This window comes from Ambystoma mexicanum, chromosome 1p (genome assembly GCF_040938575.1).
Source record: "Ambystoma mexicanum isolate Mex_15411 chromosome 1p, UKY_AmexF1_1, whole genome shotgun sequence".
NCBI classification, from domain to species: domain Eukaryota; kingdom Metazoa; phylum Chordata; class Amphibia; order Caudata; family Ambystomatidae; genus Ambystoma; species Ambystoma mexicanum.
The window spans coordinates 534,758,478-534,783,906 of record NC_090921.1 but is presented as its reverse complement, the minus strand read 5'-3'; the positions used below and the strand labels follow the sequence as shown (position 1 = coordinate 534,783,906).

The window sequence follows — 25,429 nt, the reverse complement described above, 5'->3', positions numbered from 1 at the left end:
GCCAGGCCACCATTTTGGGCTAAGCGCGAGAAACACGCTAAAAAACGCCAAAAGGAGCTCAAAAACACAAACGATCGCTGCCACCAGTCCCGTCCGTGATTCACTTGCGCCGATCATTTACAATCCAAAAAGAGTATCTACGGCCTGTAGAAGACTAGAGACGCAAGAGAGCAGTAACTTAGCTTACAGTGCCCTCTTGTGTCATGTTGCACGAAAGCTGCAACATGATAAAGAAACTACGGAAAACAACGTTCCCCGGTACTGACTGTCTTAAGGGCATGTCAGTTTCCCCGTAAGAAGGGAGCGAAAGCCCAGAGGAGTGCGGCAGAAGGCTGCACTTCTCTGGCAAAGTCTAGATACTGGTGAAAACAGCAAAAAGTTTAGGGGTTGCCACATGGAAGGAAAATAACCCACAACTAAAATCTTTCCTAACACCAGGTGTTTACGAAACTGGACTACTGCTTGAGCCTACTCCTTGGTCTCCTTCCAAATTGCACCCTCTGTACTCCCACCCATACTCATTTTCTCCTCTCTAAAAATGTCACTAGCTTTTTGCTGCACGCACCCTTTACAACCTATCTCGATCTTCCCCCACCTTATTGCAACACCATGTGCAGGATTGCTTTCCATCTGTAACACCCTTCTTGCAGATTGCGCTCCTAGTTTTAACTTGCTTCCTGATGTCTTGTTCTCGCTCTCAGACTGACATCCATTCTCTGCTTGCATCAAAATATCAGTTTCTCACACCCACTATGCCTTCTTCCGCTCCTGACTAATATCCCCCTCTACTGGAATGCGTTCTCCTGGCAATCAAAGCCACTCTATTAGACGTTTGTGCTGGTTGGTGAAGGTATTTCTCCAACCCCTATCCTATCCCTTCTCAACTGACTGCCAAGCTTACCTGGTAATATCGCACATGACTGTATATTTGTAAATTGCACTGTGTAATTGCTGTACCTATGCTCTTGATTTCTATTATATAATTATTGTATGCCTGTTCTGTCCCCTAGTTTTGAAAACATTATTTGGGTATTTATTGACCGCTCACTTAACTTTGGAAAGCAACAGTGCTCTTCGCAAGTCATAGAGGGAAGGATACAGTGATGGAAGCAAAGGTACAAAGCGACAGGAGCTAACGTCTGGGGAGAGGGGAGGGTGAGCAATTTAGCAGCAACGGATCTACAAACAACCATGGGAGGAAACTGGAGCGGGAGCTGATCACCCAGTCTCTGGTTAGGTCCAGAGTGTTGGACCTAGGTGTTTTGAGTGGAGCCCTGGAGTGAGTTCCTTACTTTACCACTCCACCCTTCTTTAAAGACACCTTGCTGTAGCACAGCCCCATGTGCTACATGGTGCACCATTTCTAATATAAATGTTACCCTTACTGGTAAATAACACAAAATATCCCAGACACTAGTGCCGTAGCGCAGTGTTAGTACTTCACAAATGGAGCATAATCTAGCGCGTCTGTTTATAACCATTGTAAACTCAAGGGTTTCTGTTGCCCACTAGTGAGGGGCTCTCTGAATTTCTCGCACATTTTAACTCTTGTTCTCTCCTTTCACTCTCCTTCTCTCCCCCGTCTTTCTCCCCTTTTCCCGCCTCTTCTTGCCCGTAGTAGTTCCCCCTTTTAGCTATATATATTTTTTTCTCTAGTAATCTGGATGCTCGATAATATTTTACCTTTTGATATATTTCTTTTGTTGTAGCTGACTGGCATTGTGGCTCAGTGTTCATGCCTAGAAGTACCTGAGGCGAGCTGACATCCTCTCCCCTTACCCCCAGCTGCTCCTCAATCGACATGGACCAGGATTACGAGAGGCGCCTCCTACGTCAGATCAACATCCAGAATGAAAACACAATGCCTTGTGTAGGTTACAAAGCTCTACCTTGCATGATTGCGTTGTACGAAGCCACACGCTATTATTGGAGCAGCCGAGTTACCATTTTGGGGTGGGTTGGTGACTAATGCCCTACACTGACAAACCTCAACCAGTCTTCTCTGCATGTTATCTTCCGTTACCCTACAACCTTTGGTGCCATGTGGAGCACTTAATCGGGTCATCTTGAATTGACTTAATGTCTCTTCTATGCCCTGATATTTCTCTAATGAGCTATTGTTCTAATGTTAACGAAACCAGTGAATACTCTCCTATTACTGCCTGGACTTTTGACTTGAATTTGCAGCGTTGCTTCTGTTTGGCACAACAGTGGGGGGGTCCCTTAGTGCCTCTGATTGATGACTATGTCACTGACCTCTTTTTCAGCCAATCTGATTGTAATGCAGTCAACTACTGAAATTGACAACATTGCTATCATTCGGATTTCAGAATCAGTCCAGGGAATGGGAAAAAGTGGTTCTCCGCGTTCAAGAAGCAGCAATTCTATATTTGTTTCAATAAGAAACTCCATCTCTGAACCTTCAATGCAATGCGACAGGCAACCTCTTGTTTAATGCATCCAAGTGAAAGCTAAAACTTGGAAAAATACTTCTGCTTATCGTATAGAAAAACTGTTAAAGTTGCCGTTCATCCCCTTGTGCTTTTTCAGGCGGCATAGGCATTACAAATGGAAGAACATGATTCCAAAGATGTGATGTATTCGCCATTTTCGAGACCAGGACTATTGACTTGGTCTGAGGCCAGGACTATTGACTTGGCCTGCCAATGGGTGCCATCAATTTGAATGCCTTAATATGGAAAGACCCCTCCAGAGCTTAGCTGTGTTTTGACAGGTAGGGTCCTGCCTTGGATGCCGTAGATCGAAGCATGATCAGTGTTCTATAGATTAGGGGAGTTAAGGTGGGGGGTGTATTTTTATTATTCTTTTTTTTTTTTAGTATTTTTTAAAATTTGGTTTACTTTTTTTTTTTTTTTTTTTATCCCTTTGAACAGCCGTAGATGGGGAAACCTGTTTCTGATGACTTCATTCACTAGGGATTTGAAGGCATGGTCTCTTTTGAACAGCATGGTTTCGAAACTTGTCTAGGACCAGCGATTAAGGCCAAGAGAATGTTAAAGGTGTGGTGCCTGCTGTGACCATTAGGAGTTTCTTTAATGTTTTTTTTATTTTTTTATTCTATTTTTGAAACCTAGTGCAGCACTCGTTTTTGGCAATTTTCTATTTGACGATCTCCAGACACCTTAACCAGTTGTGAGTCTGGGGATCATTCATGCACATCTCGTACCTGATTTGAACTTCATGATTGGCGTCAGTTGAGGAATGGTGGATTTTAGTGGTGGTGAAGGCAATTCTGGAAATAGCTTGGCGTGTTTGTTTTTTGAAATTTTTTTTGGTAGAAAATCTGCAAGTCCGGATAGGGCTGTTGCCCCAAAGCACTGGTGGCTAGTTCGAAATGCGTGGAGGGTTGGTGCCCATTCTGGAGTAGCCATAATTATTGCCATCCCAGTGAACATGATGTAGGCTTCCCTGCAGCTGAGGACTTGATCTTAGTCTGGATTTGGCCTGCGAGTTGGTGGGGCTTTAGTGCAAAGGTCACAAAGCAGGAACGGAGAAGTGTTTGACACCATTTCCTGTTTCCTGGTTTTTGTCTGCAGGATGGATGTGAGCCGGAGTGCCTTATGTGTGTTGAGCTGAGACGTCTTGCAGGTAATGGGGGTGGGGAGCGGCGGAAATACAGGTGTTCATATGTTGTATAATTTGAGATTACCTTTTGTTTTGTGTGTGTGTGTGTGATGAGTGCAGTTTAGATTTGTGTGTGTGCAGGTCGGGAACGGTGGCTGTGTAGGTAGGCAGACGGGTGGAAACTGGGAGTGGATAGGACCTTAAGGTCCCAATCTGAAGGCATGTATTGTGGGCAAAGGCACCATGAAAATGGGTTTGAAAACAATCTCTTGCAATGTTGCTGTCCTGGCATCTGTTGTATTTTTTCATGTTATCCAGCAAACCCAAATGTGACCTGTGCTGCTTTTATCTAATGTTTTACAGAACATGTGCTGCGACATGCACCATTTTTTGTTAATTACTCATGGTTGGGGTGGAGGAGTTGGGCTACCTTGGTTGGTTGGGGGCTACTTTACTATCTTTTCTTGTTCCTGCACTTTCATGTGAAATGTTTAGACTCCTGCAATTATTGCACTGGTTCAACATCCACTCTTGTTGCAACCCGTTCGATCAGCATTTTGTGTTTAGAGCATGTTTTTTTTGTACATAGAGCGTTACAGTGCAATAAAAATGCATGCGTGCGATTCCTGACCTAGACATATAATCTTTTTTTTTTTTTTTTATACAAGGCTTCAAGGGGCTTAGAAGGTTGATGGCACAGTTTCAGTGCCTAAATCAAGAACCATTGAGAGTGTAGTTTGCCATGGAAACCACGGTGGCCATACACTGCTTTTCTTTTTTTCTCTTACTTGCAGTATTTGTAGTTTTGTAATTGTAGAACATGGGGCCATTTCGAACAGGAATGACGTACAGAGTGGGCAATAACCGAGCAGAGGCAGTCCTAGTTTAAGATGCCTTTTTGCAGAAAAGCATCATTCGATTGATTGACATACTGAATGGTGAAGGGGTAAGAGCATAACACTGGGGCAAGAACTGGAGGGCATACCAAGATTTTGAACATTGGGAGACTAGGCCTGTGTTTCTATATTTACAAATGATATAGCGAAGCTCTGAGGGCAGATTGCTGGATAGGTGGATTAGGCACTTATTTTGGAAAAGGGAGGGGGTAGGGACTCCTTTCCTTGCTAGCAGGAGCAGTTCGAGCCTAACCTTGTAGAGTTCCACTGAAAAGATGTCTTTGATGGACTCATAGGAAACCATTACAATGGTGCAAGCAGTGAGCAGGTGGTGGCACGGGATGGCGGTGGCTGATGGGCTGTAAAGAGATGAGGAGCGGAGAACGTGTACAGTGAGATCAATTCAGTAAGGTTAGTGTGTAAGATCGTCGATTGATTTATAGACTAGTAACAGGAATGTAAAGGGGGCTATTTTTATTTTGCATGGTGACTATAGGGGGAATTGAGGAGCATGTGAGTAGCTGAAAACTGTGCGTGTTGTAAAGATGAGGACTTTGAGGGGAGCAAAAGAGGAGTCGTAGTCCAGTTTGCTGAGCACATGGTATGGTAAGGATGAGGGCTTTAGTTGACTGTCCCTTGCGTCCCTTACCTGATCAAAATAGTATGGTGCGTTTCCTCAGAGAAAAGCAGAGGAGTCTTTTTTCCAAAGGCGCACTTTGGCTTTTTGCCCCAAGTTCCCCACGCGAAGGAGTGGTATTTCTATGCATCTTTCCCATGCACGTGCATGCATGTAGTCTTAACCCAGTTATGCAGTATGTGAAGTAATGTAAATGAGAGCCTTGCTATTCAAAGATGGCTTCAAAGCCCAGGCATTACGTTCTTATTGTAGGTCTTCTACATTCGTGAATGGATGCTTATCTATTTATTTGAATTTTGCTTAGTGCTGGCGCTACCCAGAGCGACTTACATGATTCAAATATTGAAACGGTGGGAATTGAGAAAAAAGGTGAAATATTTTTTCAGGGAAGTGTAGGAAGATTGGGATAGGCAAGTTATAGAGAGGGCAGGGTTATGTGTGGGGAAACTGGTATGCTTTGAGGCTTTTTCTGAAGTTGTGATTGAGGATGCATTGCGTATGTGACTAGGTACGGCATTCCATGCCTGGCATCCCATTGGATAAAGGCTTGTTTTGTGTGCATGTGAGTTTGCAGAGTAGAATGCGTAGGTGTTGGCTGGCTTGTCTGGTGTTTGTGTGCGTGATGGGTTCGAGTTTGTCATGCAAGGAAGATGGAGTTTTGAGGTGGATGGTTTTGAATACAACGCAGAGTCCTTTGAAGGCAATTCTCTGGGGCATGGGGTGCCAGTGGAGCTGGGCAAGAGCAGGGGTGATGTGACTGTTTGGCTAAGTGCAGGATAATTCTGTCTGCTGCGTTTTGTATAGCTTGCAGGGGGGGGGGGTCGGGCAAGGGTGTTGGTGGGGAGTCCATTAAGGAGAGCATTTCTATAATCCAGCTTGGAGCTAACCAGTGCTTCAATGGTGGTGTTGAAATTGTCAGGAGGAATAATGTCTAATTTTGCATATGAGGTGTAGTTGTAGATTGCATGTTTTGGCTACAGTGGCTGTGTGGTGTGTGTGAAGGAAAGGTGGTGGTTGATGGTAAAGCCAAGGGTGTGGAGAGGCATATGGGTGGGTTGTTCATGGCAAGTTCATGGATCCTGGGGTTGAACGGGTTTGTGCCTTAGGGGGCAGATGAGGAGGTATTCTGTTTTGGAAGTGCTGAGTTTGAGGAAGTGGGTGCCCATCCAGTTGGTGCGGGTAGACCAGTTTTGAGGGTGTGGAGTTGTGAAGGGAATGACATTTTGAAGTATATTTGTCTCATCTGCATATTGGTGGAAATGTGCGTTGTTTGCTTAGGGGCTGTCCAGTGGATTCAACATATAGATAGAAGAGTCGAGATGGGGAGGAGCCTTGACAGCTGTGGCGCCTGATTGATAAGGGGGTATGGAGACCGTGCATCTTGTCTGTGACGTTGGAGATGGATGAACCAGTTGAATTTGGTGTCAAGATTCATCCTGTGGGCTAGTATGTCTAATAGAATGGTGAGGTCGATGGTGTCGAAGGCTGCAGAGAGGTCGAGGAGTAGGAGTATTGCTATATGTCCATTGTCTGTATTGCTGTGGAGGTAATCCAGGATGTGAAGAGTACCAGTCTTAGTGCTGTGTCCAGGACGAAAGCCAGATTGGATGGGGTTGAGTAGGTCGTTTGTGGTGATGCGTTATTGCAGTTGGGTAGTTCCAAAGTGGCCATGGTTCTGTCGATGTATGGCAGGATAGTAATGGGGCGGTAGTTTTCAGGGAGCTTAGGGTTGAGAGACTTTTTGAGTAGGGGTGAGATTTGACCCGTGGATTGGGGATAGTACCATGTGGGAGACAGTTTATTCTGTTGAGACAGTGGAGCTAGGGTGGTCATGCACTTTGATGCAGCTTGAGGTGGGCAAGCATCCTCCAGGAAGTGACTTTTTTTTTATGGCAGTGAGGGTGATGAGTGGTGGTGGGGTGGAAGGTGTCCCATGTTTTGTGAGTGGGAGAGGGCTGGGGAGAGGCTGTCCTGATGAGTATTTTGGAGTTGAAGTAGTTCATGAGGGAGTTGCATACTGCAGTGTGGTTTAGAGAGGGACTCTTCATTGTCGAATAGTTTCTTAGTGCGATTGGTGGTAGATTGGAGTCCTTAAGTAATGGGTGGCATTGGCATTGCACATGGCTGTTTTTATATTTATTTGGGTAGTGTCTGAGGGGTGTTCTAGAAATAGCCTGGCAAAATAACCCATTCCCCTCAACCAGGTGTCTGGCTTCCTGTTTGATAGAGGAGTGAACTGTTGAACGTGGTTTGTGATGGTTGTGGGGTTTTTGTAATTTGAGCGGTGCAATTTTGTCGAGTGCCTCTGTGATGATGGTGTTGTATTGGTGGAGTAGGATGCAGGTATGTGGTGCTAAGGTCATGTCTGTAATGTGTTTGGTTGGTCTGGCTGGGGGAGCACCAGGGGGTGATGTATGCAGGTGGTGGGATTTTGTGTGGTTTTGTGAGCCTGAAGGGGATGCCAAAGTGGTTTAACCATGATGCACAGACTTGATTATCCAGTGTGTGCCATCAGTGAGGAATTGTGAGGGGGGGAGAGGTGTGGTTGTATAGTGAAGTAAGTCAGTGTGAAAGTTGGGATTGTGTGTAGGAGGGCGATAAATGAGGTGGGGGAAAAAGATGTGGTGTGATAGGGAGCAAGTGAGCGCTTCAAAGGTTGTGTGAGTGGGTTGTGGGATTACTAAATTTGAGTGTGTCTATATATGATCACCACCCGTTTGAGTGGGCGGTCTCTGTGATGGATGAGCTAGTGCTGGGGAAGCATGTCGGGGATAATGGATGTGTAGTGGGGTTTGAGCCATGTTTCTGCAAGGAAGATATCATCTGGGGAGTGTGTTGCTAGTGAGTTCATTAATTTCATGTGTGAGAGCAGGTGCAGAAGGGCAGTTGAGATGAATGCAGGTGTATGCTATTAGTTGTTTTAATGGAGTGTTGGGTTGGAGTTTAATTTTAATGTTCGTGTGGTGTATGCATTTTTGTGGCAACATGTAGCAAACTGGGGCGAACGCGGGAACACAATTAAATTTAGAAGTCTATAGCAGCAACCCTTGGCTCTGTCTTACATTTTTCTCTGTATGCCCAAACGACAGTGCTTATATACCCAAAGTAACCATTTATAACGTGCCTATACACAAGTGTTTCAACCTGGAAATAACTTTGGCAGAGGTCATGGCGGCAGTCCCTTCGATCGATCCTAGATGCTGTTTTTGGGTCTACTGACAGCCTCAGGCAGTATGAAAGAGTTCTTCTGGTGGTGTTAGGGTGAGCTACATGTTGCTTCCAGCCTTGTTGAAGCCCCTTTTGGAGGTGGAAAGACCTTCCAAAGATGGCGGTTTTCGGGTCACGGGTCTTGGGGGCAGACCCTAGATCAACACTGAATGCTCCTTGTGGGTCCCCTGACCTCTCCCGGCAGATGGAAAGAGTGCTTCTGGTGGGGTCGGTTTCCCCCAGCCCAGTTGAAGTATGGTTCATGCAAAAGGATGTGTGGTTTCTTTTTTCGAATTTTTTTTTTTTTTTTTTTTTTTTTCCTTCCACGGTAGTGATAGTGCCCTGTTGGCGAGTGCTGTCCCGGCTTTTTTGTGGGAGGAAGTAAATCTATTCCACAACATCCCTTCAACCAACCACCCTCCGACAGAAGGGCCGTGCACAAGCGTCTCAATAGTTCGTCTCTGGGTTTGCTTGCAATAGTACCTGTGGTGTATGTTTGGGTGGGTGTGAATTTGAGAGGATGAGGGGGTAGACTTTGACCTAAGATGCCAATACCTGGAATGCCACAGAGCATAATATGGAAACGGCTGTCCTAAAATGCGAGTATCTGGTTATGACGGCAGCAACTTGCACATTGTATGACAAACTGGAGATTTGATACGTTTTCTTTGTTGTGGCTATTCATGAGCATTTAATAGTTGTGCCTAGTGACGTGGTGGTAGTATGTTAGCTTATCGGTCCATACCCATGGGTATGAGGCCTCACCTTTGTATATGATAGCAGTACTTGGCTATAAAAGTCTGATCTGGCCAAAGGAGTCAACCTTTCCACTGCCCCATTCTCTTTTCAGTGGTTTCCTCTCAAGCCTCCCATTCTTCTTGCCACTGCCTTTCCTACATGCCCCTACAGTCTGTAACTCACCCAGGGCAATGTCTGCCTGGCAGCAAGTGAGTGAGTTTGTCGATGCTGGTTTACCTTTTTTGCTGCCTAACCTCTCATCCTGGGATTGTATAATTGCATCCTCGTCCACCATCATTCTAGTTCCCTGTCCTTGTGTTTCATTAGGGCAAGCTGTTGGTAAACCATTTATTTACATTCCTGTTTAGAAGTGGTGTAACAATGTAGACTGACATTTTCCTTTTCAAGGTCTGTGAGGATTTTGGTTATGCTTGCCTGTGTGGTCGTCCATATCCATAAGTGCCAGTGTGACTATAGTTCTGTTAGCTGTTTGGATTTGGATTCCCATCCACACACACACACACACACACACACACCCCTCCTTGATTAAGTTGGCTTAAGGAGAATAGCAAATCAAAATGGTTTACCTAAATGGCTTTGTTTAACTTCAAGTTGTGAAGTTTAAAGTTGCCATGTCTTTGTGCCATTCTGACTGTTGGTTTTCAGTACATTTCTTTCAAGGTGTTGAGTTTACCCAAGATGAAACTTGTTTTTAAAATGTTCTGGGTGATGTTTCAGCAGTGTTGTCCATCCAAAAGGTGGCCTGGCATTTTTAAGCTTTCTTTGTTCTATGTGAACATTTCAACAAATGTGAAGCCCAAAATAGCAATATTTTTTGTTGGAATATATATATATATATATATATATATATATATATATATATATATATATATATATATATATATATATATATATATATATATATATATATATATATATATATATATATATATATATATATATATATATATATCGAAATTCAGTATTTTGGGTTTCTCTTAGGCCTGAGGTATTTTGGTATGATTGCCTTTGTTCCGGTATGAGGACAGCAACAGAGCGGATAAGATATTCTTATAAAGGCCAGATTATAGAACTAACTATTGTATTTTTGTCATTGCATTACTTGTCTTTTTATAAAAAAAGAGCATCTTTTTCTGTTAGCGCAATTTACTTAACTGGACACCTCACCCGAATTGGATACGCTCCCTACTTCCACCTCAGGTAAGCCTTGGGTGGCATTTCAGCGCCTGATTGCCAATGTAGTGGATACCTTGGTCTGCTCACTCCCAACCCAAGGTGCAATATGATTTTACAGATATTCTGGACGAGGGCCCAAGGAAGGAAGCCCTACTGCCATTCAACCAGGTAATGGAAGCAACAGTCCTTGAGTTATGGTCCAAACATGCCTCAGTTCGGAACATAGACCGGGATCTAGCAAAGAAAAAAAGCAGTCCAGCACCCTCAGACCCACTGTTTCTGTCCGCTCATTCCTCGCCGGACAGGTTGGTTGTACTGGCTGCCACGGCAAACCTGAAATCTACCTCTTTGCCCCTTGACAAGAGTGCAAAAGGGTGCATGAGGTAGGAAAATGTTTGGCTCTGCGACTCTGGGCCATGTGCCCTAGCCACATTTTCTATTGGGCCTTGCTGGTCATCTGAGGTGGTGGAACATAAGCAATGGGTTTTAGGCTCTTGTGAGGGGATGACAGCGAGACTTCCCGCCAGAGCTTTCAGTCTGGCCCGGGTACCACAGACCGTGTGGCCAGGATGATGGGTACCAGTACAGTTTTGAGGAGATGCTCTTGGCCACGAATGTCAGGTTTATCTTCAACTGCCCAGGAATATCCTTCTGGGGATGCTATTAGATGGCAACTACGTGTTCGGTACCAAAGCCGATGAATCCCAGCAAAAATGTCAGGCTTTCGAAGGAGACTGCAGTCTCTAGGACTTGCTGTACAACAGCAGCGACCTGTGAGCCCTGCCGTTTTTTGCCACTTCACCTCTCAAGCCAACAGAAGGTATCCATTCCCCTCAAGTAGGCAGGTGCATCGCCGCCCCAACACCAGTCTGGGTATATGTGCAACCAGGTGAGGCATTGCAACCACCAGCGTGCCGTCTGCTGCACGAGGTGCCAAGCAGCTTTGAAGCAGACTCTCGCCGTCTCTCCCCTTTGGGAGAACCACACTTTGGATGAGAGTGGGCGATTGCCATTTCTGACTCCTGGGCCTTACAGGTTATGCACCAGGGATACTGTCTCCCTTTTGTACCCTCTCATACTGGAAGAGGCCTGCCAGCTTCTGTAAAAGGGTAACCTACACCCGGTACCCTACCCGGAATGAGGTTGGGGCTGGTATTCAACCTATTAGCTGGTGCCGAAGATGGACAGTGATCTGAGGATTCTGAACTTGTCCTTACACAAGGACAAGTTCAAGATTGTCACCTTAACCCAGATCCTTTAGGCACAGGACCTCCAGGATTGGCAGGCCTCCCTGGACTCTAGGATTCATAGTTCCATCATCCATAGGCAGTACTTGAGATTCAAAGTGGGAAATTCCATTACCAGTGTATGTTCCTGCCGTTCGGTCTCTCTTCGGCACCCAAGGGCTTCACCAAGCTGCTTGCAGTGGTGGCGGCGGATAGCCTCAGAAGGGAAGGTATACATTTTCCCTTGCTGACTGTAGCACAGCTTGGGCTTCTCCATGACCATCAAGAAGTCTGGTTTTTGCCATCCCTGTTCACTGATTCGTCGGTGCAGTCTTGGACAATAACCAGGGACAGGCCTTACCACCCAAGGATTGAGTAGCAAACCTCTCCGACCACTGGGAACGATGCCTTCCTCAGCTTTTCATGCAATTGCTAGTTGTTCTGGCCTCCTGCATCCTTGTGGTGCCAGAGGCTCGGCTGTGCATGAGGTCGCTTCAGTGGCTTCTCAGTTGCATGTGGTCTCAATTTCAGGGATGTACCTCAGGTCTTAACACATGTGTCCAAGGACCCTGGTGGTCCCAGGACCTGGTAATGGTGGTCCCAACCGTTTGCTGAGAGTTGTGGTTTTCAACAACCCTGACCCCAACTGACTAGTCATGGATACGTGCCTGAAAGGTTGGTGCGCTCGCCTACAGGATCGATGGTCGAGTGGGAACACGACCAGCTCTATGCATGTCCGCCGATCCCTGCCATTCTGTTAATTTGCAGGAGGCTACGCCATTTCGGGTCCACAGTGATCCTGATTGCTTCGAGAACATGGTACCCGAAGGTGCTGGACATGATCATTTGGCACCGCCTGCAGAGAACGGACCTCTCCCACTAGAAAGGTTGAGTCTTGCATCCTAATCTCATTAGCCCAGACCTTTTATGCTTGGCTGCTGAAAGGTTGTGGTATAAGTGGGGTTTTTTAGTGGACGTCCTGGACATGCTCCTCTTTATACCTGTAGATTTGGCTCTGAAGCTCAGTCCTCACCCCCATCAGACAAGGCCCCTCCCCAGATGGTTCTCTCCAGCTCTTAACTCTCCCAGAATGAAAAATCACATCCTTGAACGCAGATGGGGGGGAATGGGAGGGGGAGACCCTTCACCACAGAATATCTTCCGCCCAGCACATCAAAGCCTACAGGTCAGAATTGTTGCAAGGTCCAAAAAATCCTTCTACTGGAACAGAATCGCCAATACCCCCAGCACCTGCATGGATCTCCACAAGATAATCTAAGCATTGAAGGCCCCTTTTTGCCATACCCCCCCCCCCAACCCACATCCCACATGCAAGCACTCTGACCACTTCCACAACATAGCCATGGAACGAAAACATAACATTGGGGCTAAAATAACTAAACTCTTGCACTACCCACTTGCATCCACATCTGGGCTCTCTGACCCACCAGCTGCCCGTCCTTTCTTCTCGATATCACACCCTTCATTTCTAAAGCTACTAGCCCCTTGGCTAGTAGCTAGAAGAAATCTTCTCAACATGCTTGGCAGCATCACAAGATTGATCATTAATACATCCCACATCAAACCCCTGCTCAAAATACCCACTGTTGACCCCCTTCTTTCAGCCAATTACTGACCTTTCTCAATTAAGCGATTCATAGTCCAACTAATTGACCAAACGACCTACACCCAGCTATCCCTTTTCACAGAAACCTACCACCTGTTTAACTATGCCCAATCGAGCTTCAGAAGAACTAAATTGTGCCTAGTCTCCATCTGGGATGATCTCAAAAGAACCTCTGACTCTGCAGTCGCACCACACTTATCTTTCTTGACCTCTTGGCGGCCTTTGACGCCATTGGCCATTGCATCCTCACGGACAGACTCCACTCCCTTGTCCTCAAGTATGCAGTTTTGAAATGGATCTCCTCCTTACTCTCCAGTAGATATTAAATAATATAAATGCCTCCCTTCTTGACTCCACACCCTGTCGCCGACGAGTACCACAAGGTCTCTCTCTCGGCCCCCCTGCTCTTTAACCTCTACCTGAGCCCCCTCTCAGCTATCATCCACTCTTGCGTTCTGTCTTGCTACAACTATGCAGAAAACACCCAAATCATCTTCAGGATCCCAAAGGTTCCCTCCACCTCCTCCCCTCGCTTCTTGCCTCACAGAAATCGACCACTGGAACTGCTAACCATCTCATTCTCAACTCCAAAAAATCTGAAATCATGTTCTGCATGAAGACTGCACTCTACCTCCAACACTTTAAAGAATATTGGATGCACCATGGACACAGATATGACCCTATCACATCAACTCTGTGTAAAAAAAAAAAAAAAAAAAAATACCTGCTTATCTACCCCTACGTGTCCTGACTGATCTTCCCCTATCTGACTTTCCCACACAGTCACTGCAATCACAGCAATCGTTCTCTTGCCTAGACTATGCAAACACCTTAAACCTGGGCACTCTCGCATCCCAATTTAGAAAAACCCAACCGGTCCAAAATACTGCTGCAAGGCTTCTTCTTGCCCTAGGCCCAAGAGAACACCTCACACCCGCCCTCCGTGTCCTTCGGCATCAGTCCACCTTCAAGGCTATGTGCATAACACAGCGTCCTCTGCACAACACTGGCCCAGAATATTTACAACACAAGCTCACACCCTACAGGCCTAACAGTAATCGGAGCTCTGGCACAGCTCTCCTGTCATCCCTTATGGCAAATCGACCAGCAATGAGCGAGGAGGATCCTCCTCGGTCCAAGCACCCTTTAGCATCCACCGTATTGAGGCCTACATCTCCTTCCGCAAAGGCACTCGAGATCTGGCTCTTCCCTTCTACATCTTGACAGATCGAGTCCACCTAATGGGTGAAAGATCTCCCTCAGGCAGGCGAGGGCCTCAGTGAATCGTACCAGGAGACAAGACAGCACCCTACATAATTTATTTTTTTGTTTGTTTTTTTTTGTACTGTTTAAAATGCAAACCCATTCTAAAAAGGATCCTCTTCTCAATTCTTATAAATTGGTCCTCCCAAGGGTATTCACCCACAGTGCTTTGAGGCCATACCAATGACGCTAGGTGCTATACAAATGCCATATAACATAAACATTTAACTTGGTGCTGGAAAAGGGATCTGGATCCTTTTACCTGTTGCACATCCTGTTTTGGATTTTCTGCTTTCTTTAGCCCGTACTGGCCTGCGGATTGAAATGTGAAGTGGTATCTTGCTGCCACTTCAGTTTTCAAGAGAACCCCGAGGCAGGGCTTTGTTTTATCACGACCCCCCACAGTCCTGCAATTCCTTTGTAATGGGTTTTACCCCTATGCCATTTTGTTCTGGTGTGGGACTTCTATTTAGTTTTACTTTTTTATTGGTCACTCTGTTTGAGCCCCTTTATTCTTGCTCATTGCAGTTTATCCGCAAGATGATTTAGACATCAATTGCTCCTCCCCATTTGGTCTGCTTCAAAGAGACATTGAGAGGGAGACCTTCCTTCCAAAAGTGGATTCTGATTTCCATTTCTCTCAAAGATCCATCTACTTGTCTGTTTTTTTTTTTTTTCCCCTCCCCAGTTTCATCCACCTCGTCCTTCCAAAGCAGAGTAATATTTTAATTGGCTGGATCCGGCGCTGACCTTGGGTACTGTCTCTTGGACGAGAGGGGCCAGGAAAGATGACCAGCTTTTCGTTGGTTATGCTGGTGCTGGCAGGGATGTGACTAAATGGACCCAGTCAAGGTTGATCAATCCCTGCATATTGCAATGTTGTGATCTGGCTTGTAAGAATGTGCCTGAGGTGTGAGATCTCATTCCACCAGAGGACTGGCTACCACTGCTCTGCACCATGGAGTCCATGTTCTGGACAGATGCCGGGCAGCCGTGTGGGCTTCTTGGCACACGTTCACAAAGCGTTATTGCTTGGATTTTGTCTCGTCGGGACACTCGTTTTGGCAGACTAGTCCTTCTGGGCTTTCCTCCCTCCTCCAGATCTCTGTACTGCTTTTAGGAGTATCAAAGATTAGGAATCCGTGGGTGGAAGTCCATAAGAACAAATCACTTGTCTCTCAGTAATTTTCTTTCTGATGGAAGTTCCTCCCACTGATTCCGCCCTCTCTAACTGCCAAACATGGTGGCTAGCTAGTACACCTTGGTTCTGCATTTCCTTGGCATCTGAGTGATGGAGAAAAATTGTGTAACTAAGATCACAGGAGCACAGCACCACTGTGCATTCTGTCCCAGTCCATGTCCTGCACGTAGAGGTATCGCTAACCACTCTGTGCCACTGACGGCAGAAAGGTTTCTGAAGAGCAACTGCGCTGGGAGATGGATATCAAAGATGAGGAATCCAGGGAGGAACGTCGATTATACAGAATATTACAGAATGGGTTTGTGTTTTTTTGTGTGCAGAAGAGTGCATTAGGATTTTTGACTGCACCATTGGTTATCTTAGCTTTCGTTTTTATAAAGCTTTCAGCCTAAAAGGTTTGAAGGGCTCGAGTGGTGGGAAGGGATGGCGTCCTTACAGTGTTTGATACTAGAGCAGAAGGGCTTGAGTCTAGCTTTATTGAAGGTTGTGGGCAGACCTTTTGCATCTTAATTTAGTCTAGTTCGAGGTGAAGGCAGTGTTTAAAGACCCCTACCTCCAAAGTATATTTTTAAATGAAAAGTGGACCATGGATGTCTTGCCGGAGGAGTATTTGGCCAAGCCCATGTGTTTGGCCTATTTTCTTCTCATTCGCCAATGTCTGTCTCTGCATTCTTCCTGTTCTTTCCTTCTCCGCTATGAAGTACTTACCTGCTGGATGTTGCTACAAAATGGAAATAAATCCTTAAACCCATGCAACTGCTTCTGATCACTGACCATTGGTTTGTGTTTGGGAGTTTGCCTTTTCTGCACTTTTTAAAAATGCTTTAAATTATTTCTGATCTGTATTTTGTCATGAAGCTGACGGGGATCAATGAAACGCCAATACGCAAAGTTACTTTCTTTATTTTGGGAACGTTGCACGTGGACAAAATTGTCATCTAAATGTAAACTGAGTCTTTCGAGGCCTTGGGGGTCCCTACAGTTAATACACAAATGGCACCTTTTGCTCTCCTTTTCATGAATTCTTCCAGTGCTCTCAATTCTTGCTTTGGAGGGGGCGGGGGGTGGACGGTTTCCTGCCACCTTCTTCTCAGGATCATCTTCTGCCTTGCTTCTCAGTTTTGGATTTAAGAGGTTCCCACACCCTCATCTTGTATTCTTGAGGTTACTTTTGCTGGACCTTTACATTCTCCATAACCATGTGTTTTTGCCTCCCCATTTTTTTTTTCCCATCAGTGGCTTCAAAAGGGCCTTGGTTAGTGGCATTGCTCTCTTCTACACCTGTTGTTACAAGTAACTGTGGCCCATATCCCTTCTCCTGTTGGAAATTCTGATGTGCTGCAATTACTGCCCCTACGTTACCTGGCAAGTGTTATGAATGGACTGCAACCTGTAGGACATCTGAGCATAGGAGTCTTAACAACTTACTGCACACATGTGCATACCATGAAAACCCGGGGGGAGGTCAACCCAGATTAAAGACGGTTACCCGTACCTCTGGTTAAATAAAGACAGTCTTGCTGTCTTGTAACACGTGTGAACCGCTTTCCTTTATGTATTAGAAATCTGTCAAGCCACATGAACCATATTACACTATTGTGATCCTAACTGAGTCGCTCTGTTAGTACATGACAGTAACAATGTTCAACAGTTCTCATTTCATCCATTCGGTATCATTAATTACACATTTGCTGCCTTATTATTGAATTGGTTCCTGTGAGGGCCCCTGAAGACCAGTTCATTCACCTTTTGATAACTTACTCGTCACATATTTCAGGCAGGTTCCCTGAGAACGTGCGTAGTCAAATTTGGCAAACAAATATTCAAATAGATTGTTGAGGTCACCTGAGCAGGTGTGCATTCACATGTTGGTAAATAACTGTTCAAATATACCAGTGTGGTCACCTTAGAAAGTGCGCATTCACATTGGGCCAAGTACACATTCCTCTTGATTGGACCAGCGCCCCCTTACTACAGGTAGCTGCAGACTACCACTGGGACGGACAACACTTACACCAAATTACAACAAACACCCAGTCAAGATACCGGATCGTTATGCCCTTCAGCACTGCGTTGGGCGAGGCCCTCTGGGAATAGATCCCAGTGGGAATTCTTAGATTCTGCCTCCAGAGCGGGTGAAGTGTCAGGCTAGGGAGGGTGTTAAATCACTGTTCACCCAAGTGCGGATATATCCGTGGTAACCAGATTGATCCCATCTGTACCAGAATAGGCCTAACTGGCCTTCTGACGATAAGAGGGACTCTTGCAGTAGAAGGGTGACCCAACCCCCCCTCAGGGCACCACTGGGGCTTATACGCAGCGTCTCCAGAGTCGGGCAAACTCCCTTCTGTAGAGCGTTGGTTAACTTGCAGCCTCTTGGTGTCCCTTGGGACCTGAGAGGTGAAAATGATCTTCCATCCAGGCATCCACGGCCCACGTGTTAGCCGAATGGGCCGGCTCATGCAGGGCATGGTGGCCCGTTCTCAGTTTTTCACTCTCCTACACGACTGAATAGTCGTGGCGTGAGCACTAATACCGCTCTTTCTTTATAGCGGTGGTGGGCCCAGTGAATCACCCGCCAAGTGCGCCCTCGACTATGACCACCGGCACACTCCCTCGACCCCGGGTGGGGAAGAGAGACTGGCCTCTGCCAGGCGGATGGCCCAACGGGAGGGGGTCGTCACTGACTGGATGCCCTCTGTGGCAGACTGGAGCGCCTGTCTCTGCTCGCCTCTCCACTGCTCTGCCCCCAGCCGATCCCCTCCCAGATGGCCCCGCTCCCCCTGCGAGTGGAGCCTACCAATTATGATCTTAACCCTCTCTGTGCACCAAAACCCACGCGTATGTGAACGTACAAGGGAAATGGTGTAAACAAGCATGACAGCCATAACAACATGACACACATCCCATGCGCGCATGAAACACACAGGGAATGTGGATTTACATAAGGTACTAAGAGTGGTAGGGTTTTAATGGAAAACAGTAATTGCTGTACTCGCCACCCAGACCACACTTACCTCATCAGTCGCTGAGCCAATCCTTTTAAAGGCTTAATTGCCATTTAGGTTTTCTCTTCACTTTTTCTCTTGCTCGTGCACTGCCTCGGGTGCCTCAGAGTCCCCACAGAGCAGAAAGATGGAGCCTGTCATAACAGGTTATAGCTTAAATCACAAGCCTTGTGATGTATTTGTTTAGAAGTCCAACCCTACTCTGCTATGTGTCCTGGCTATTGGAGCACGTTACCCCTTACAGCTCAACAGTTGGGAACCAAAGGTTCAAAAAGGCAGATTGTAATGGTTCAAAAATCATTGTACTGCTGGCCTCAAAACGTGCTCTTGCTCTTAGACTTTTCCCCTTTCCACCATACTGATGTGACATCCCACGGAATGGTGACGGGTCCGGAGCCTGTTGCATAGCAGCTATTTCGAGAGCTTTCTCACATGGGCACGCCAGCCATGCCCCCCCTGACTCTTTCCCTCCCAACCGTTAGTCCCTTTCTCTGCGCCGGAAGAGGGAGCAGACTGCAGCAGCTGTGCTGTGCTTACTTTCGGCTAGCACCTCTCAAACTGGTTCCGACCTGATGTGGGTTGTCTGGGAACCTTTTCTCCGCCGATCTGCACAGATACCGTCTGTCCTAGCGGTATTGCGGAATGTTTTCGGGGAGGTTCCCTTCTTGCCTGCGTAACCTGCTGGGAGCAGACGTTTGGAATATTGGCACAGCAAAAGACCTGGGATTTTGTAGCAACAAAGGTGAAGAGAATGAAGGCAACTGAATCAACATTAAGGGTACCCAGTGTTAGGAAGGGGGGGGGGAAGAGTGTTTGGTGGAAACTGTTTCTTGTCATTGGAACTGCATGGGAGGAGTGCCACAGACCCCCACCCCGTCAGGGTACGGCCCCAAGGTCTGGCGTAGGACTAGTGTTGTACCGTGTGCCGACGCTTCCATGGGAGCGGTGAGGCACCCATGACCGCAGAGCAGGTGCTAGCATACTTCAAGCTTGTATGGAATACGAGCTCAAGCGGGGCCATCCCCTACTTGCACAGACTATGCTGCTTTACCTTTCGCGCTCCCTGCGTAGCACCAGCATGGGAGGAACAATTCTCCTGACGGCACATGTCGGATGCCAAAGACTGACAGTTCATTGTCCCCTGCAAATGTTCGCATTCTGCACATGGTAGAGGTGGACCAACACAAAACTGCAACATTCTTCCCCTACTTCTTCTCACAGAAAGCCCACAGGGGAGCAGGGTGAAATGATGGCATCAATGTCAACCCATACCATGAACGTCTCTGCTACAATGTCAGTGAGTTGGGTCCATGCACTGCATGGGTCAGGCACAGGCCTACACGTGAGGAAAACTAGTATGGCACAGCCCCAAAAGAAAACGGGCCTAAGCTGTGCTAGGCCTGCCACCAGACTGTCGGACAGCTGACAAAGGCATTGTCCCAACCACTCCACCAGTTACTGCTAGTGCGATGTACACCCTCCACACATACCAAGTGCATCACAAACCATCCCCCAGTCCCCCTACCCCCATCCAAGGGTAGAGGTGCAGGGAAATGTACTGTGAAGTGCCCACATGGCTTCTGGTTCAGTGAGCAGCTACAGTGATCCTAGCCCTACCAATACAAAATAAAGGAATCTAATCGGAACACAATAATTTTAGGCCTCTTGCCCAAATGGTTTATTCTTGGCGGGTTTCTGACTCCTCCCCCCCCTACACCGCCACCCCCCTCTTCCCCCCCCGCCCGACTGTTCCATGTTTAGATAAAGGCTTCTTGCCCAAGCTGGATTCCACACCTGTCACCAGCCAATGTCTCTGGGCATCTTGCCTATTCAGTTATAACTAAAAATGACAATTATCCTTGGGGCATTGACACACGGGAGTTGTAAGTGTCTCTAGGCCTCCCTTCTTGCCTGCTTAACATGCTGGGCTCTTTACCTTCTGTCCCTGGCTTGGGTTATATGCCAAAAACAAGGAGGGTCCTGGGAGTCCCTCTGCCAGGCATTAGTCACGGTTATGAGAGCCTTACCCAGATTCCTTAGTGCACCATCTTTCACAGAGGAGCCAGATCAGCCTTTGTCCTGCCCAGGGGCAGTCCAGCACTAAAATGTTAGGCAACTCTCCTCTGAACAAGAGTACCAACAGCAACGCCACGTGTTTCTGTCTGGTCCGACCTCCTAATAGTGCACAAGGGGTCCACGTCTGGATTCCCCTAGTAACTTAGGGTGAGACCCAAAGTTACTTGAATTATGCAAAAAACAAGTTGTGTCCTGGGAGTCCCTCTGCCGGACATAGTCCTGGTTAAGAGAGGCACAGCTCCACCCTACTGATGAGGTTCAATCAGACCGAAACGCGTGTCTGGGGTTGCTGTTGGTACCCTTTTTCAGAGGAGAATTGCCTGGCATTTTGGTGCTGGACTGCCCGTCTGCAGGACAAAGATCGCTATGTTTGGGATATTTGTCCTCTGTAAAAGATGGTGAACTGAAGAATCGGAGTAAGGCTCTCGCAACCAGGACTAATGTCTGGCAGAGAGACTCCCAGGACCCTCCTTGTTTTTTTGGTTCTATGCCAGTCTGTCCACCCTACTCCCCTTCCCCGAAAGCACTGCATACCTGGATTGTTACTGTGGCACTCCTCTGGAAAGGTGGTAGCTTAGTTACGCTTCTTCTGCATCGCTGCCCAGGCTTTGGTGCTTCTGTCAGTTTGTAGCAAGAGCCGATGCTGGTCAACGTTTGATGCGGTCATGTCTTTCATGTCTGCAGGGCTAAGCTTCTTCAACTCCAGGGCTGGTTCCATGTAGCCGCATTCCGCAGGCTTTCTTGCTCCTTTTTGTTTGGGACTGCTTCCGGTCTGCACCTTGAAGGTGGGTGGATCGGTCGCTGCTCTGCAGGCTTTTATGCCCCTCTCCTGGTTGGTCTCGTGGACCCTTTTTAATCCTTCCGGGGCAAGCATTTCATAAAATGAGGGCAACATTAAATGGTCAAACCATACCAGCTACCTCTTTATGAACATTCCCATAGTTGTCTGGTGCAATCCCCGTGTAGCCAAAACATTTGCTGCCGGGAAAAGGAGTATTACACACATCCCTGCTAAGGGATGGCAAGTCCTGTAAAGGGGGAGGAATGGGATCCCTCTTGCACTGTTCCCTCGGATGTTAAATTTAGCAGGCTCACCTCTAGTCCCAGTGGCGATGGCTCCCCCCTTCCTTGGGGAGAGGGAACAAATTCCTTGGCTACGTCACAGTAGCCACCAGAGGGACAGGGTTTGAAGAAGGCTACACAAGGAATGTAATGTATGTATTTTAAAGATTTAATAGTTAACATCTGGCAGGCCATGCAAATTCTTGGGTCCGTTGGCTGGCCCTGGGGTGTTTGCGGCTGGTAGTCGTCGTGTACTGTCATGCAAGTCTGTATTTTTTGTTTTGTTGCAATGTAGTGAAGTTTGTGCGGTTTGTTGTGCTGTAGGTTTGTGGTTGTTTGGTTTGGAGTTTTGAGAGGAGTATGCAGAGGGGGAATTGTTAGTTGGCATCTTTATCCTGAATTGAGGTGCTGGGCTTCTGTAATCTCCCCAGAAGTGGTTCAGGAGCACCCTTGCGCCTCTGTCCTGATCTTGGTCCGTCTGGCCTTCAAGGTCCCTTTCACATCTGTCCCCCCTCCTCTCCCAGCCTCCCTTGCGGCCGTACCTGTCTTCCCTTCCCACTCGTACGGCTAGTATACCTGCCAATGTCCAACAGCTCAGCTAGTGTGGTGATGGCCAATATCCCAACAATTCCACAACACTGTGGTACCTGGTGGCAACATGTATGCATGCATGCGTGGGTGGGTGGGTGGGTTGGTTGCCTTGCCTGTGGCTGGTGTTCACCTAGTGGTTTGACTATGTACCTTGATGCCTCTCTCTGCACTATGCTTTTGGTGTTCTTGAACGAATCTGAGTCGTCCCAACTGTTCCGAGAGTTGTACTTAATCTTGCAGTGGAAAATATTTTGGATGTAATGGAAAATGTGATGGAGTCGTATGGTGCTGTGAAGAGAAAGAGGGTGGGTGGAGGGAAAAAACTTGTGGTTGCCACAGGGAATAACCATGTTTTGAGGGGTGGTAGTATTCATTGCAGTGAATGTGTAATGTAGGGGAGTTCCAGATGGCGGGGGCTTAGATGGAGAAGGCGGATCCTCCCATTCTGATGTAGTTGTAAGGGGGGGCGGGGTGTATCGCAAGGTGGACTGCAGAGCCAGATCTTAGGTTTCTGGTGGGTTGGTAGAGTGTGAGCTTGTGTTGGAGGACTTCTGTGCCTGTATTATGCATGGTACGGTGTGTGATGCACTGCTTTAAAGGACACCCGTCGGCTGATAGGAAACAACTGTAGTACTCTTAAGGTGCTGGGACGATGTGTTCTCTGGGTGAGAACAAGGAGGAGTCTTGCTGCAGGGGTTTGGATTTGTTGAAGTTTCCTGAGCTGATATGCTGGGGTGCCTAGATAGAGGGAGCTGGCATAGTCTAAGCGGGAGAGGATGATGGCAAGGATTGCAGGGACTTCGTATGGGTAGGAGGGGTAACGGACGATTCACCTAAAGATGCATAGGTGGAAGTGGCAGGTTTTGGACGGTGTCGATGTGGTGAGAGTGATAGTGTGCATCCAAGATTATTTACAGAGGTGGATGGAGCGAGTGGGGCTCCTAGGGAGAGTGGCCAAGGAATCGGTTGGGGAAGAAGAGATGTTTTAACGCAAATAAGGATTTCGGTTTTACCAGGGTTAAGGAAGAGGCTGTTAGCCGTGTAGAGGTCGATTCCAGAGGCAATAGGTGAGATCGGGGTGAGGTGGTGAGAGGGGGTTAGGTCGGCCATTTGGGATCTTGAAAATTGTCATCAGCATAGTTATAGTAGGAGTAGCTAAGTTTATAGGGGCGAATGAATGCCAGGAGTGGACGAAGGGAGGCTCTCTGTGGTTCCTCTCCGGGAACAGGGCGAGAGGGGTAAGAGAAAGAGGGAGGGGAGTGGGTAGGTGGGGGAGGAGCATGATTTGTGAGCGTTTGGGAAGGTAGTAGATCCATCTTAAAGTGCAGTCTCTGATGCCTAGGGAGTGGAGTATGCGAGTATGGCATGGTCAAAGGCAGCAAATGGGTCAAGGAGGATGAGTGCAGCGCAGCCTTCCATGTTTGCTGTGCTTATTAATTCATCCCAAATGGATCCAAGAGGATTCTGTTCCTCAAAGGGGTTTGTATCCAGGTTGTGCGGGCTCAAGAAGGCATTTGGACCACACAGCTGACAAGCAGATGTGTGGTCGAGTTTGGCGATGAAGCAGGTTTTTGAGATAGGGCGGTATTTGTGTTGAAGGAGGGGGGGGTCAAGGGAGGGTTTTTAAAGAAGGGTCTTGAAGTGTGAGGTTTTGAAGGCCTCCATGAAGAAGCCAGAATTACGAGAATGGTTCATTATGGACTGTGCAATGCTGCCAGCACAGGTGATAGTTGGGATGCTCTTAAGAAGTTAGGGGGCCAGGGATCTCCAAGGGGGGGGGGGGAGAGATGGAGGGCCGGCTTTGGTCTAGAAGTTTCAGAAAAAATAGGAGTGAAGGAGGAGAGAACCGGCAGAGTGGGAAGAGGAGGGGTGGGACTTGGAGAAGATGAGGGCATAGCGAACACTTGTGTACAGGTGCGTTATAAATGCCATATAAAGCTAGTTTCGAGATGTTGGACCACCTGGGTTTGGGGCCTGATCTCTGAGAGTTGTATTTCATAGGTGTGAGAGGGATGAGGGCGCTGGAGAACCAAGGATCGAAAAGGCCAGTGGAGGGGAGGGTCTTTCATGGAGTGAGCGCCGGGAGTACATGTAGAAGGGTTTTTGGGTCAAATTATGAGTTAATCTTATTTAGAAAATTTGCAGAACGCTATCCAGTGGTAGCTGCTGGTCACTGATTAATGCTGGATAACCAGGAGCTGCTTTTAGCTCCTACTTGTCGAATTTCGAGCACTGAAAATTGATTTTTTTTCAGTAAATACCCAGTTTTGATGAAACCTATTGAAACAAAGATCACACACCACATCTTTCCATCCCTGATAGTTAAACTTGTTTCAGTAAAAAATATTTTGAGCAAAATGATCAACTATGTAACAGACTATGACACTGCTTAATATACCATATGCAATCGTTCATTTCATGTCTAAATAAAGGCATGATTCAATTTGTTTCAAATGGAAAGTAGTTTGTTCTTTACAAAATTTAGTTGATGCATGAAGGGGATAGTCTCGAGACTCCATAGGGACCACTACTCCTGGCAGTGTGCAAGCCACACCAGATCACTAAATGATGAAGTAAAGGTAATTGGCTGAAAGGTAGCCTCACAAATACCCATCTGAGAACTGGATTATTTAAAGTTAGCAGGTAATTGATAGGTGAAGAGAGAGACATGTAACCTTCCAATGTGGTCATATAATTTGCCTAACTTGCCTATGCAGAGAGTAATTTCAGCCAACTCTTAATAGATTGGTTTAATTTGCTGGCCAGATCTTTCATTATGGTAGCAGAACCTTTACACTGAATCATATCAGATGTTTGCAGGAAAATATCGAGGATAATTCAGCCTGTCAAAAATGTTTCTCTTCCCATCCAAGGTGTTGCCCTTAGATGGCCCATCAACTCAACCCCCCTCCACATGTAATTTTATTGGAAATTCAAGTTCATTGTTCTGGCACATGAGGATACACACTGTAGCTCAATGGTTAAGTTTATTGAACAGATCGGTTTAGTAGGCGAGGAGCAGATCTTCCTCCAACCAATCAAGTGCCACATGATCTCTACCACCTGAAACTGGTGCCCAAAATAAAGCTAAAGGTTGAATCTTTGCATTCAATAA

General features: G+C 46.9%; 1 protein-coding gene across 3 annotated transcripts in view; it reads left to right on the top strand.

Annotated features, from left to right (window-relative positions):
- Positions 1 to 25,429, top strand: part of FZR1 (fizzy and cell division cycle 20 related 1) — a 259,477-nt gene that overhangs the window by 45,314 nt on the left and 188,734 nt on the right. Inside the window, exon 2 of one of the 3 annotated variants that reach the window (XM_069649446.1) lies at positions 1,710 to 1,870. The exons of 1 other annotated variant lie outside the window; for it this stretch is intronic. In XM_069649446.1, the coding sequence (XP_069505547.1) occupies positions 1,802 to 1,870 (69 nt within the window). In that variant the 5' untranslated portion in view covers positions 1,710 to 1,801. Of the gene's footprint in view, positions 1 to 1,709; positions 1,871 to 25,429 lie in introns of those variants that run through there. One more of the 3 variants, XM_069649447.1, reaches the window with a different exon arrangement.